The following is a 12426-nucleotide window of genomic DNA, read 5'->3' as shown; positions in this document are numbered from 1 at the left end:
AGGCAAACTGATGTTGCCCTTGAATTTGCCCAACGTCACCTAGCAGGTGTCTGACACCAGATATGAACTCAGAAATATTAGTCTTCCTGACTCCATGTCTGGGACACTATCCACTGCACTATGTACATGCCCTAGTGTACATAAATAACATTTGTGCTATGGGAAACTATGAATGTGATGGATACATGAAAACATGTAAAGATACAAAGGAACTGATGAAGAATGAAGTAAGCAGAACCAAGGGAAGAGGAATATATATATATATATATATATATGTATGTATATATGTATACACACACAATTACAACAATGTATATCAACCACACACTCAAAAATCAAAAGAGAGGGCTGCAAAATTATAAAGATCAAGCAAAACTCAAAAAAAAGATGAGAGACCACCTCAGAGTCAAAAGGTCTACACTGTGCAACTGCATGTGTTTTCACACTTTTTCAACGTATTGATTGCTAGTGCTAATTTTTCTTCTCTTTTTTTTTTTGTCTTAAAAAAATTCTGTTACACAGGATGGCTCTCTGAGGGGTAGAGGAAGAGACTATGGGGAAAATGACAATGATGTTAAAAAAATTTTTTTTAAAGACACAAACAGAAGTCTGCTATGCTAAATCTCTCCTAATTATCTCTGTATATACATGACCATTAAAAAAAAAATTTTGTTTTGACTAGGCATTCCTGATTGAGGGGGAGGAAAGGATGCCACAGGACTGAATCTAATCACACTATACTGTAAAGCTTTTCTTTTTTCATGTAAATTTTATTCTACAATAAGAAGTTCAGTGTAACTAAGTTTTTCCACAACAGCTGTTTTCCTTCAATGCGAGCTCAATTTTCGTCTCATGAGGCACACTACTAAGGAAAAGCCAAATGTAAAATCCTGTTTCCTGTAAAATTCAAACAGATGTTTTATGTAATCAAACCACTATTGTGAAGCTCCACCCCATCTACTGTACGCCGTATTATTTTATAAGATAGGGCAGAACTGAAGGGAGGAAAAAGCCACATGCTAATAACAAAAGGTCATGGGGATATCCCCGCTGATAAAAATGGGCTTTAAAATAGGATCATTAAGATTCAAACAAATATTTAGGGACACCAGCTTAGGCACAGGATATAACTTCATAAATATTACTCAGCAACAAATCTCAGTTCTGTATTCACTTGACTAAGGCACGCAAGCAACAGCAAATTCAAGAGACACTGACTTATTCAATAGGGCAATTCAATAGGGCTTTACTAAACCGAGATAAGCATCAGACTAGGCTCCTTAGACATGCTATCTTATTAGGGGATTTTCTTCTAGAGGCCAAATTACCTGAGATGGATGGGGCTAGTAACTGGTCTGACACACAAGTAAATGTTTTCATTTGAGGTTTCTTATTTGGAATATGGATCTTGGAAGCAACCTGATGCAGCAGAAAAGGCTCCAATGGGTTTGGAGTATCTGGGTTCAGCCCTGTCACTTAATAACTGTGCGATGTTGGACAAGATACATCCCCTTTCCCCCACCCTAGTTTTTCTCTTTTGTAAAATGAGGGCCTTCAAGCAGAAGGCCTGAAAGAGCTGAAGAATAATTAAGTTTCTAAGGATAGCTCCTTTTACTTTTTCTGGGTTCTTATCTCAAACTAGAAAATTATAAAAGGAATTTATGAAATACATATTATTATTATTAATAAAAAATAATAATAAAGGAGCAGTCCTGAATTCTACCCTTTAGCAAAAAAGACCATGACCAAAAATGAGTCGGAATTCATGGAGATAAGGTAATGATTAGGTCTGTGATCTCACTGGTTCAGGGAATTATCAGGAAACTGTTTATTTACCAATGCAGAAAGCCACCTTTTTCACATATGCACAAAAATTAAGTTGGGAATGGCTGACTAAATTAAGGGCATATGTAGATAACGGAATATTACTGGGCTGTAAATGTATTCAAAGAACCTTAAGAAACTTTATATGAACTGATTCAATGTGAAATAAACAGAACCAGGAAAAGAACTTGTACGAAAACCCCAACACTGTAAAGAAAAACATTGGTTGATAGAGCAGAAATCTAACCAATACAATCAACTATGCCACCTGAGAAATAATGACAAAGAACACTTTACACTATCATCTGATTGACAGGCATAGATTTAGGGGTGAACTAAGATAAAAAATTTTTGGACATACAAATATATGAATTAGTTTTAGTTGACTATACTTATTTATTATTCACTTTTAATGGAGGGAGCAGTTTGGGGAAAAAAAAGATTAGAAACTGTGATACCAAAAAGAAAGGAGCTTATTTCAGCATTTGTTTAAAATGGGTCAAATAATGAATAAAGTATCAGGCCTGTATTAAAAAAGACCTAAATTCAAATCTGAACTCTTACTAACTGTGTGATCTTGGGCAAGTCACTTGAGAGAGGGAAGAAGGGAAGAGAGAGAGATTAAAAACAGGTTTAAAAATGTCCATAAGAGAATAGGAGGTTCAGAAGGAGACATAGATTCAGAGTAAGTTTGAAACTAATATATATTTTAAAGCACTCTTTACATAATGGATTTGCAAACACATCCAATCCTTTTTCTGCTCTCTATATGTGAGTGCTGTTTGTCGATATATATAATGTGTGTGTGTATTTTTTTTTTGTTCAGAACAAAATAAAAATTGAAACAAAATTTAAAATGATTCAAAAGTTACCATTTCTACAGGTCTGACACTCTCAAATTTTTCCCTCCAGAAGCAAAGGACTCCACTAGACAATTTTCTCAATATCAGATTATTTGCCAGTTTCATCCAGGGCAACTAAGGTCAGTTCAGAAAAACAGCTTAAGTAAATAAACTTTATACAAAAATGACAGTCAACCAGTACCACATACTTTGCCCTTCTTAGAATTTAAGGCAAGGAAAAGAAATTTAAAGCATCTCAATGTAAACATATAAAAATCATGCAAGCAGTAAAAGGCTTACCACTAGTTTCCACAATCTGCCACAGAAAGAATAAATCTTTGTACACAAAGTGAATGTATTAAACAAAAAACTACTATTGCTCTAGCATCTGAAGTTCAACAAACACGCTGTAAGAACCCATTGGTAGAGGGTACCCTTAGAAATACTGAGAATGTTGTTCAGTTCTGTCTTGACTTTTTGTGATCCAATTTAGAGTTTCCTTGGCAGGGATATTGACTTTCTTCAACTCATTTGACAGATGAGGAATCTAAGGCAAAAAAGATTGCGTTCCTTAACCTGCCAAGTCACACTGCTAATAAGTGTTTGAAGACAGATGATGTTGTGCCACAATTCCCTAAATTGTCCTGTCTCGATTTCCCTAAATTGTCCTGCCTCAGTTTCCCTGAATTGTTCTGCCTCAGTTCCTTGAATTATTCTGCTTTAATCCCCATGGTTGCAACACCCCTTTTCTGCTCATTAGAACTGAGATAATTAGGGCTGTGGAGATCTGGCATTCCAAAAGATAAGACTTCAGATGTTCTATCTCAGCTACCTAATTGGCATCTTCTATCTCTAAATTTCAGACTTCCTGGCTTTAGTTCGACACCTCTAAATCCTACCAATTTGTAGGAATTTGTGGTCCTATCCCTTCCCCGCTTCTCCCCAACTTGTCAGAACTAGATTGATGGTCGCTTCCTGGAGATTCCATGCTCATTTTATGGCCCAAAGGTAGAAGAAGAATGGTCTTGTATGCACCTCATCATTTTTCTCAGAAACCCTATTATCACAGATGAACAGATTGTTATTTGTCAGTCAAAGTTTCTAGGACTATTATTTCTAAAGCCAAGAGATTTTAGGATCATTGTCAATAACTGGTAGACTCCACCACCCCCTGCCTTTGTCTATCTACCTGAGCTTAGAGTAATATATATGTCATTGAGAACTCACATTCGCTGCTGAATTCTTTTGAGAATGAAAGTCTTATTCAGCCCTGGGATCAAAAATAGATTTTAATGGTCCCAGTAAATCTCTCCCTCTCAGAAACCCAAATAAACATTAAAAACACTCTAATCTCTATCTTGCCTCAGTTTCTCTGGCATTACAATGAATTCTCCTGACTCCAGGCCCTGATGCTGGAGTATAAAAATGGAAATAACCCAAGAGTTTATAATCTAAAAAAAAAAGGAGAAGGGGGGAAAGAGAGGAGGAAATGTTCAGAAGAAAATAGTAAGGGGAAAAAAAAGGAGAGGTCTGGACTTTAGAAAAGGAGCTTCAAAAACAAAGAACAAAGATCACGTTTCAGAATAATACAAATATAAAGGAAGGGAAACAGCATCAGTACTAGGGAAAGAACACCAGGGAAGGTCAAAAGCAGAGGTGAAGCTCTCATTAGCTGTTTGTCCTTGGGCAAGCCACTTAAATCTTACACAGACTACATTTCTCTTCTTTAAAAGGAGGAAGGCTAAACTAGGTGGGTTTCTTAATTGCCCACCAACTCCAAATTAACAATCCAGAGCTGGGCCCTAAAGACAGGGAATGGTTTTCTTCCAGGCAGAGATGAAGGTCCAGTTCTGCCACAGATGTGGGGAGTGAGAAAGAAATAGCTTCTGCTAATAATAACAAACTCCAGAGGCTTTTCATTTCTCTTGCAGAATCAAATAGAAAATCCTCTAACACCCAAAACCATTCTTAACCTAGCCCCCTCCCATCTTCCCAATCTTCTTACACCTTACAGGTAAAATACAGAGACTTCTGGAGGTTCTATTGCTTGATTCTGGTGAAGCCTTATCTCTACTCATCTCCTACAAGAAGTCTTTCTCAACCATTCTTAATTCTATTGCTTTCCCTCTGTTAATTCTTATTTATTTTATCTATAGCTTTTCTGTACATTTGCTGTCTCTCTTATTACATTGTAAGCTCTTTGAGGGCAGTGTTCTGTGACCCCATCCAGTCCAATTGAGCTGGAATGAAAAGAAAGTTTAAAGAAATATTATATCACGCTTATTTCAAGTTAGGAAAGTAGGCTGGAAGGGAAAGTAATCTTAAATGCCACTCTAAGATTTTAAATTCTTTCTATAGTCTACAATGAATGAGCTACTCTAGGTTTTGAACCAGAAGTGACAAAAAGTCTCAGAAAAATTACGTGGCAGTTAAGTTGTTGAGGTTCAAAAGGAGACCCTCAAGAGGATGGGGTCACAGACTGATGTCTTGTGGTATCTCAAAAGAATTTGCAGGCTTGAACCCATCTCCAAGTCAAGGTGCAAAGTTTATTAAAATTGTAAAAGCAACTTAAAACAGGCCAAGTTCCAAAAGGATTTAGCAAAGAACCAGGAGCAAGAAAACAAATTTATAAAAAAAGATAGAAAATATCTGGTTCTTCATGTCAATGATATGCTCATTTTATGGCCCAAAGGTAAAAGAAGAGTGGTCTTGTATGCACCTCATCATTTTTCTCAGAAACCCTATTATCACGGATGAACAGATTGTTATTTGTCAGTCAGAGTTTCTAGGACTATTGTTTCTAAAGCCAAGAGATTTTAGGATCATTGTCAATAGCATTCTCAAGGTTTGGGGGGCCTCAAGAATACTGCTGTATTCTCCTAGACACTGCACCCCCTTCAAAATGAAGAACTGGAGAGGGAGAGATACAGAAAGTAAACAAAAGAATTAAAATGCTATATATTGGACTACCTGCCATCTAGGGGAGAGGATGGAGGAAAGGAGGGGAAAAGTTGGAACAGAAGGTTTTGTAAGGGTCAATGTTGAAAAATTATCCATGCATATGTTTTGTAAATAAAAAACTATTTTAAAAAATTAAAATGCTATTTAAGACAGTCTGGGTAATGAGTAAATAAGGTCCGAACTAAACTAAGCAAAAAGGTTTTTAACTAATTTGAAGTACTGTAAATCAAAGCTTCTTGACTGTGGCTCCCAATCCCATGTGGGGTAACTGAATGTGAAGGTCACTCAACATTTGGCAACAATAAAAGGTTTTTGAATACTCTATGTCCTGCAGTATCAAATATTCTAGCAAGATTTAATTCTTTATGTAAAAACAAACAAGCACATCCCTCTCATTGGTAAGCAAATTTGTTTTTGTCTAATAAATGGTAAATTATATGTATATTAAAGAATTATTTTAAAATAAATTTCTTTAGGATTTATTTGTCAGTAATGGAAAAAAGTTTTAGAAGTCCTGCTCCAAATAACAATGCTATATAGTATTTTCACTTTTTGTTATTGTTTGTTTGCTTCTCTCTCTCTCTCTCTCTCTCTCTCTCTCTCTCTCTCTCTCTCTGTTGCTTTTTTTTCCTTTTTGATCTGATTTTTCTTGCACAGCATGATAAACATGGAAATAGGTTCAGAAGAACTGCACATGGTTAATCTATATTGGATTGTTTGATGTCTTGGGGGGGAAAGGGGAGGAAAGAGGGAGAAAAGTTGGAACACAAGGTTTTGCAAAGATGAATGTTGAAATCTATTTTTGCATGTATTTGGAAAAACATCAAAAGATAGATAGATAACAATACTAACCCACAACCACCCCACCTCTTGGTCAAGTCAATCCTACAGATATTTAAAGTAAAATGTAAAAAAATGCCTTTTCAAGAGTATATCTGCCTTCCTTCACTCAATTTCAAATACCCTGAGGTTACTAACTAAAATACCAAGTGATACTGTGCAAAACTAAAAAGTTAATCTACCCTTTTAGACCTAATAAACGCTATGTGGGCTATCATTGTCTCTCTTAAAGAAAGGATTGAATATATCTTCTCTAAACATCAGAAGTGGTTTTCTCCTCTTTGTAGCATTGGGAGGAGGGAGGCACCTTGCTTAGGTCTGATTCTCTTGGCCAGATATCAGCTGGTTGCCTTTGATTTAAAATGAAATTTTAAACACACACATACACACACACACACACACACACACACACACACACCTTACTAAGCCTAAGGAAAACAAAGAGAACCTTGTATAAAACACATCAAATCTACAAATCAGCACTTTAAAAAAAAAGTGGCAAGGTCTTTAAAATAAAGTCTAATCATTAGAATAATTCGAAATCTACAAAATGCAACAGCAATATGTATATATTTTTAAACTGCTCTGAAAACTAAGCTGTATTCTTGGGGCAGCTCCCTAACAGCTTAATTGAATAAGAACTAAGACGTGCTAGAATAATGATCATCTGATTATAAGCAACATTCATATACCTCCCACTCACACTACTATCTCTCCAGCCAAAGAGAACACTCAAAGGGACAATAACCTTACATCTCCTTTATCATCAGAAAAAACACCGAACAATGAGAGAGGAATACAGTGGCAAATAGCCTGGGGAAAGATCATTAAAGGAAATAAATCTAGCAGAGATGGGAAGGGGTACAGATGGAATATGGTAGGGTCCCCTCTGGTTTTCTATTTGTTTATTGAGTCATTTCAATCACGTCTGTCTTTTAGTGAGCCCATTTAGGGTTTTCTTGGCAAAGATACTGGAGTGGTTTGACATTTCATTGTTCTAGCTCATTTGACAGATGAAGAAACTGAGACAAACAGGGTTAAGTGACTTGTTTAGGGTCACATAGGTAGTAACTGTCTGAGACCAGATTTGAATTCAGGAAAATATCTTCCTGACTCCAGACCCAATACTATAATCATAATTCCACCTAGCAGTCCAATTTTCTATTAATAAATTCTTTTTTATTAATTTTAGGTGGTGAGGAATGGGGGGGAAGGAACAAATTTCAATGGGGAGACATTAGGGAGAAATAGGAAATATATCTTTTAGATCTCTCAAAGTACTGGGCACCCATGTATTAAGTAACTATTCAAAAAATGTCTTTTGAATAAGTGCCAAGTTCAGTTTTTAAAATCTCAAACTTGCACTTGATATATATTAAAAGACAAACAGCATCAAAATTGTTACATTATTCACATAATTACAAATTCTCCAGTGATCTCCTGATTAATTCATATTGGGAAAAATGTGTCCTTAATTTTAGATCTAGAAATGTATTTTTAAGCCAAATAGGCTTGACACAAAACTTTAGCCTAACAGGGAGAAAAACATGATTTTAAGGCAGCAGAAAAACCAAGCAAAAAAAAAAAAGGGGGGGGGTAGCTTCCAATTCTGGATGGGTGTACACAAAAAAATCAAAATAATTATATGATCAAAGCAATAAAATGGGACCTCATATGTCTGACAAATCCCAGATAATTTAAAGGAATTATTTGCTACCTTGGCCCAAGTGTGATAGAAAGAACACAAGACTGGTACTCAGAAAGCATAGGCTGGAGTTCTGGCTCTGCCACTTATGTCAACTGGGCATTTATTAAGGCATAGAGTAAATGCTTAATAAATGCTGCTTGCCTGCTTGATTACTATGTGCCAAACTCTGAGAAAGATGCTTAATCTCCTCCCCACATTTTTAAGTGACTGTGTTATAGTTGCTGCTATTCATGACAGCATTTAGGAGTTTCTTAGTAAATAAACTGCAGCAGTTTGCAATTTCTTTCTCCAAGTCATTTTACAGATGAGGAAACTGAGATAAACAGGTTAAGTGGCTTGCCCAGGCCACACAACTAGTATGTGAAGCCAAATTTGAATTCATGAAAATGAGTCTTCCAAATTCCAGGCCAGCACTCTATCCACTCTGCCTTATGCCTATGGACAAATCATTTAATTTCTCTGAACTCCAGTTTTCTCATCTATAAAATGGAGATAATATGAAGAGGGCTGCTGTTGGGAAAAGTGAAAATCACTATGTAAAAGTGGCCTTTTAATATCATTATTAAGAACACAAGCTTCCTTTGCCTTCATGGGAAAAAAAAAAAAAAAAAGACTGGTTGATACAGTAAAGCTAGTGTTAGGAACTCTCAAATGAGGTTTCCTTTGTACTGTTTACAGTATCATACTGTTTTCAGTACGATACTGTTCACTGTAACTGCTATGAGTCCCACTGCTCCTTACAAACATCTTTATATACATACACCACATACACCCCCATTGCTGCTGAGACCCAAATAAGACAGTGATGATTCACTCACAGCCATGAAAATACACTGGGACAAAACACAAGTTCACAGACTGATGAACATCTTAGTAATTTGTTCCTTCCAAGGTATCAAAAGGGGGGATTTTAGAAAAATGAAAATACAATTCAACCAAAATACCGATTAACTTAGCTACTACTCTTTGGTACCAATAAACGATCAATGCCTTCCATCAAAAAATTTTTGTTTGCTTTTACAAGCCTGGGAACCTTTAACTCTCCAGGAGTAAAGTTTTACAACATTACTTTGGTCTCAAAATACTGGTTCTGACCCAGGTCAGTCATTTAACCTCGATTTAAAATTCTCATGTGTACAAAGACCTGGCTGAATGAATATTAAGTACGGTGTTAAAACTAAGATACAGGTGATGACTTCAGAACCATCTTGAAGTTAGCAGATCATCTAAAATATGGCCAGTTTGAACAAATCAATTACTATTCCAACGTCAAATTCATTTGTGGACTTCTCTATGAGCTACACCTATTAACAATAATTAACTATACAACTATATTCCCCAAGTGGGTTATTTTTAACAACTTGCATTGGCAATAAGCATTTATTAAGCACCTATGATTTGGTAGATGTTGAGGAAAGAGAGAAGAGAGAAGTCTTCACTCTAGAAGGGCTATCTCTCAAAGTCCAGATAAGGATTTGGGGATCTCAGAGGTCTTGCACCCAATCCCTTCCCTTTAATAGTGGAGGAAACTGAAAATATGCAGCTTAAGTGTCTGACTGAATTTGAACCCAGGTCTTGCTGACGTCACCTCCTCCCCTCCCCCCACACACTATATGTGTATACCTACACCAAGTAGCCTCCCCAAATCAATCCGGATTCACTAAGCAAGAGAATTCCTGGTTAAGGAGTTAAGGTTAAGGTTATTGAATTAAGATAGGCGGACACAATTTCAGAAGAAAAAATTTGAAAAGGTAGGAGCACTCCTAAATCCTTTAAGACCAAAGGCCCGCTGGGCATGAAATAAAATGAAAAGAACAAGTCCCGAATCAATCCACTGTGTCCCGGGAATAAAAAACTAATGAGCTGGAAATGCACCAATCCCAAAGGAACCGAAGGGGAAGGGCTCACATTAACAAGTTAAGGCAAGTCCTACTAAGGAAAATAAATTTAAAAATCAGCTTGCGCACGCCAGAGCTCCAGTCTTTATAGCACATGTAAAGTCGAAATACCCAAAGGGTACAACTGTCTCCTCACAAGTTCCTTCTTCGGAGGACGGTTACTGGACGAACTCAAGCTGCTTTTTGGCCAAAAAGGACTGGAAAGTGCAACTTGGCCGGGCTTTCCCCCAGATTCCGAGGAGGCGGGTTCCCGTCCTCGAAAGCTTTCCAGTTAAAGCCCGGAGACCACCTGTCGGAGATGCAGCAGCGGGGATTCCCTCACAGGTGGGGGATACACCAGCCCGCCCCGGGTGGCCCCTCCCACGCAGTCTGGGATTCCATGATTCACTCGAGAGGAGAAACTAGGCTGCAATGAGATCAGCAGGAGAGATACCAAAGCGAAATACTCATAAAAGCAGGGCAGGAGACCCGCCCGAGTAAGGTCAGGCTCCTCTTTCCCCGAAGAGCATTTCAGCCCTTCCGATAGCCCGCCAGCCGTGGGACCCGAACCGAGGGACGCGCGGACCGTCCAGGCCGGGCCGTTCCTCCGACGGCCCAAAGGGACTACAGCGAGTCGGAGCGCTAACCACGCTCCCAGGGGTCGGGACAGGACTGGGAGGCTGGCGGGTGTCGCCCCGCACGCACTAACCCCCAGGGCAAACGAATCGGGAAACCCTGCTCCCAGCACGGAGCTCCCCGGCGGAGCAAGCTTCGGTCCCCGGAGGCGCGGGAGCGGTGACAGCCACCCCCCGGTCCCAGCCGGCCCAGCTCACCTGGCCTGCGCAGCAAGGGGCTGACATCGCGGCGGCGGCGGCTGCAGAGGAGCAGCGCTCAGCCCGGACGGCTCCCGGGCTCCAGCGGCCGGAACACTGTGCACACCAAACCTCACGCGCCTCCCACTCCCAGCGACCACAGCAGCTCCGGGCTCGCGGGGCAGCCCAGGAAAAACAAACGCCCGGGAGCCCCGCCCCCTCTATCAACCCCAGGCTCCGCCCCCCCGCCCAGGACAGACAATGAGCCGCGATGCGCCCCCTTCCACCCTTGCCTCTCTGGAGCCGGGGAGTGATAGGTTCTAGCTTCGCCCTTGACTTCCGCTGTCGTCAGGACAGCCTAGGCCGGCAAATTACTTCCCGGTGGGAAGAAGTAGCTGCTCCCCAAATTTGCCTCCTCTCCCACACCTCTGTGCAAGGGGAGCAGAGCTGTCTCTGAGCTCCCCGTTCTTACATAGAGAACGGGGTAGGGGGCCGGGATGGAGCAAACGGTGGCTGATTGCACTGATTAAAGGAAACGCGGCTTTTCTCCCTAGGTTTTTTTCTTTACTCAGATCTGAAGGGAAAAATCCGCTGGAAATAACAAAATCCCGGAGAAAAGGCCGCTCTTCGGAGGGGCTGGAGCGTAGAACAGGTAACCTGCTTGAAAATCTTGCCTTACATTGTGCAGGATGGGCAACTCATTTTATCTCTCTGGCTCAATTTCCTCTTCTGTAAAATGGGGATAATTATACCTGCACCACATATCCTGCAGACCTGTGAGCCGTGCGCTTTGTCCACTTAAGAGCGCTCCATAAAATGCTAAGATGTAATTTGGGGTTCAGTTTCAGAGGGTTCCATGGGTATTAGCTAGGAAACGGCAAAAACAGTGACGTAAATTAGGTAGAGTCCCCCCTGAGCTCTCCCAAATTCCACTCCACACAACTTTAAAATTATCCCGCAAAATGACATGAAACAGTTTTCCAGCCCAAGACAACTTAAAGGTCATAAGGCTATGCCAGGCCATGCCTGGTAAGTCAGCATAGCAACAGTTTGGGGGACTCCTCAGTCCACAGACAGTAAAGGGGGTCAGGCAGCTGGTCAAAAGATTACGGGAACCTTGGGAATTCAGGACTCTATTGTATTGCCCATAAGAGATTGCAGGTCACAGTCCCAGTTCCAAGACAAGAACTAGCATGTTAGCAGTAGGGACCCTGGTCACAGTCCAAGGTGGAAAGGGTGCCTGTGGTCCTGCACGGACTTAGACCACAGACCAGGACAACAGAGATCATATCTTAGATTCTTTTACTGGGGTACAGAAGCTCTGAACCCCTAAAATACTGGGGATCCCAACTGGTCTCCTGAGGTGTCTCAAATGATTTTGTAGGGTTAGATCATCTCCAAATCAATAAGTAAAGATTTCATTTATAGCCAGCTGTTGGCAACTGGCTAAGTTCCCAAAGGAAGTTTAGCTAAGAAGTGGGCCACAAACTTTTATAGAGGTAGAATTGGGGTGTGTGGATTAGGTATTTCATTATTATTGTTCATTAATTTTAAGGTGCTAA

General features: G+C 39.8%; 1 protein-coding gene across 2 annotated transcripts in view; it reads right to left on the bottom strand.

Annotated features, from left to right (window-relative positions):
• Nucleotides 1-11829, bottom strand: part of SERINC5 (serine incorporator 5) — a 118177-nt gene extending 106348 nt beyond the window's left edge. For both annotated transcript variants that reach the window (XM_051991701.1, XM_051991709.1), the window contains exon 1: nt 10886-11829. In XM_051991701.1, coding sequence (XP_051847661.1) covers nt 10886-10912 — 27 coding nt within the window. In that variant the 5' untranslated portion in view covers nt 10913-11829. The remainder of the gene's footprint in view (nt 1-10885) is intronic.
• Nucleotides 11830-12426: the final 597 nt, after the last annotated feature.

The sequence above is a fragment of the Antechinus flavipes genome, chromosome 1 (genome assembly GCF_016432865.1).
Source record: "Antechinus flavipes isolate AdamAnt ecotype Samford, QLD, Australia chromosome 1, AdamAnt_v2, whole genome shotgun sequence".
NCBI lineage: Eukaryota > Metazoa > Chordata > Mammalia > Dasyuromorphia > Dasyuridae > Antechinus > Antechinus flavipes.
This window is presented reverse-complemented; position numbering and strand designations above follow the sequence as displayed.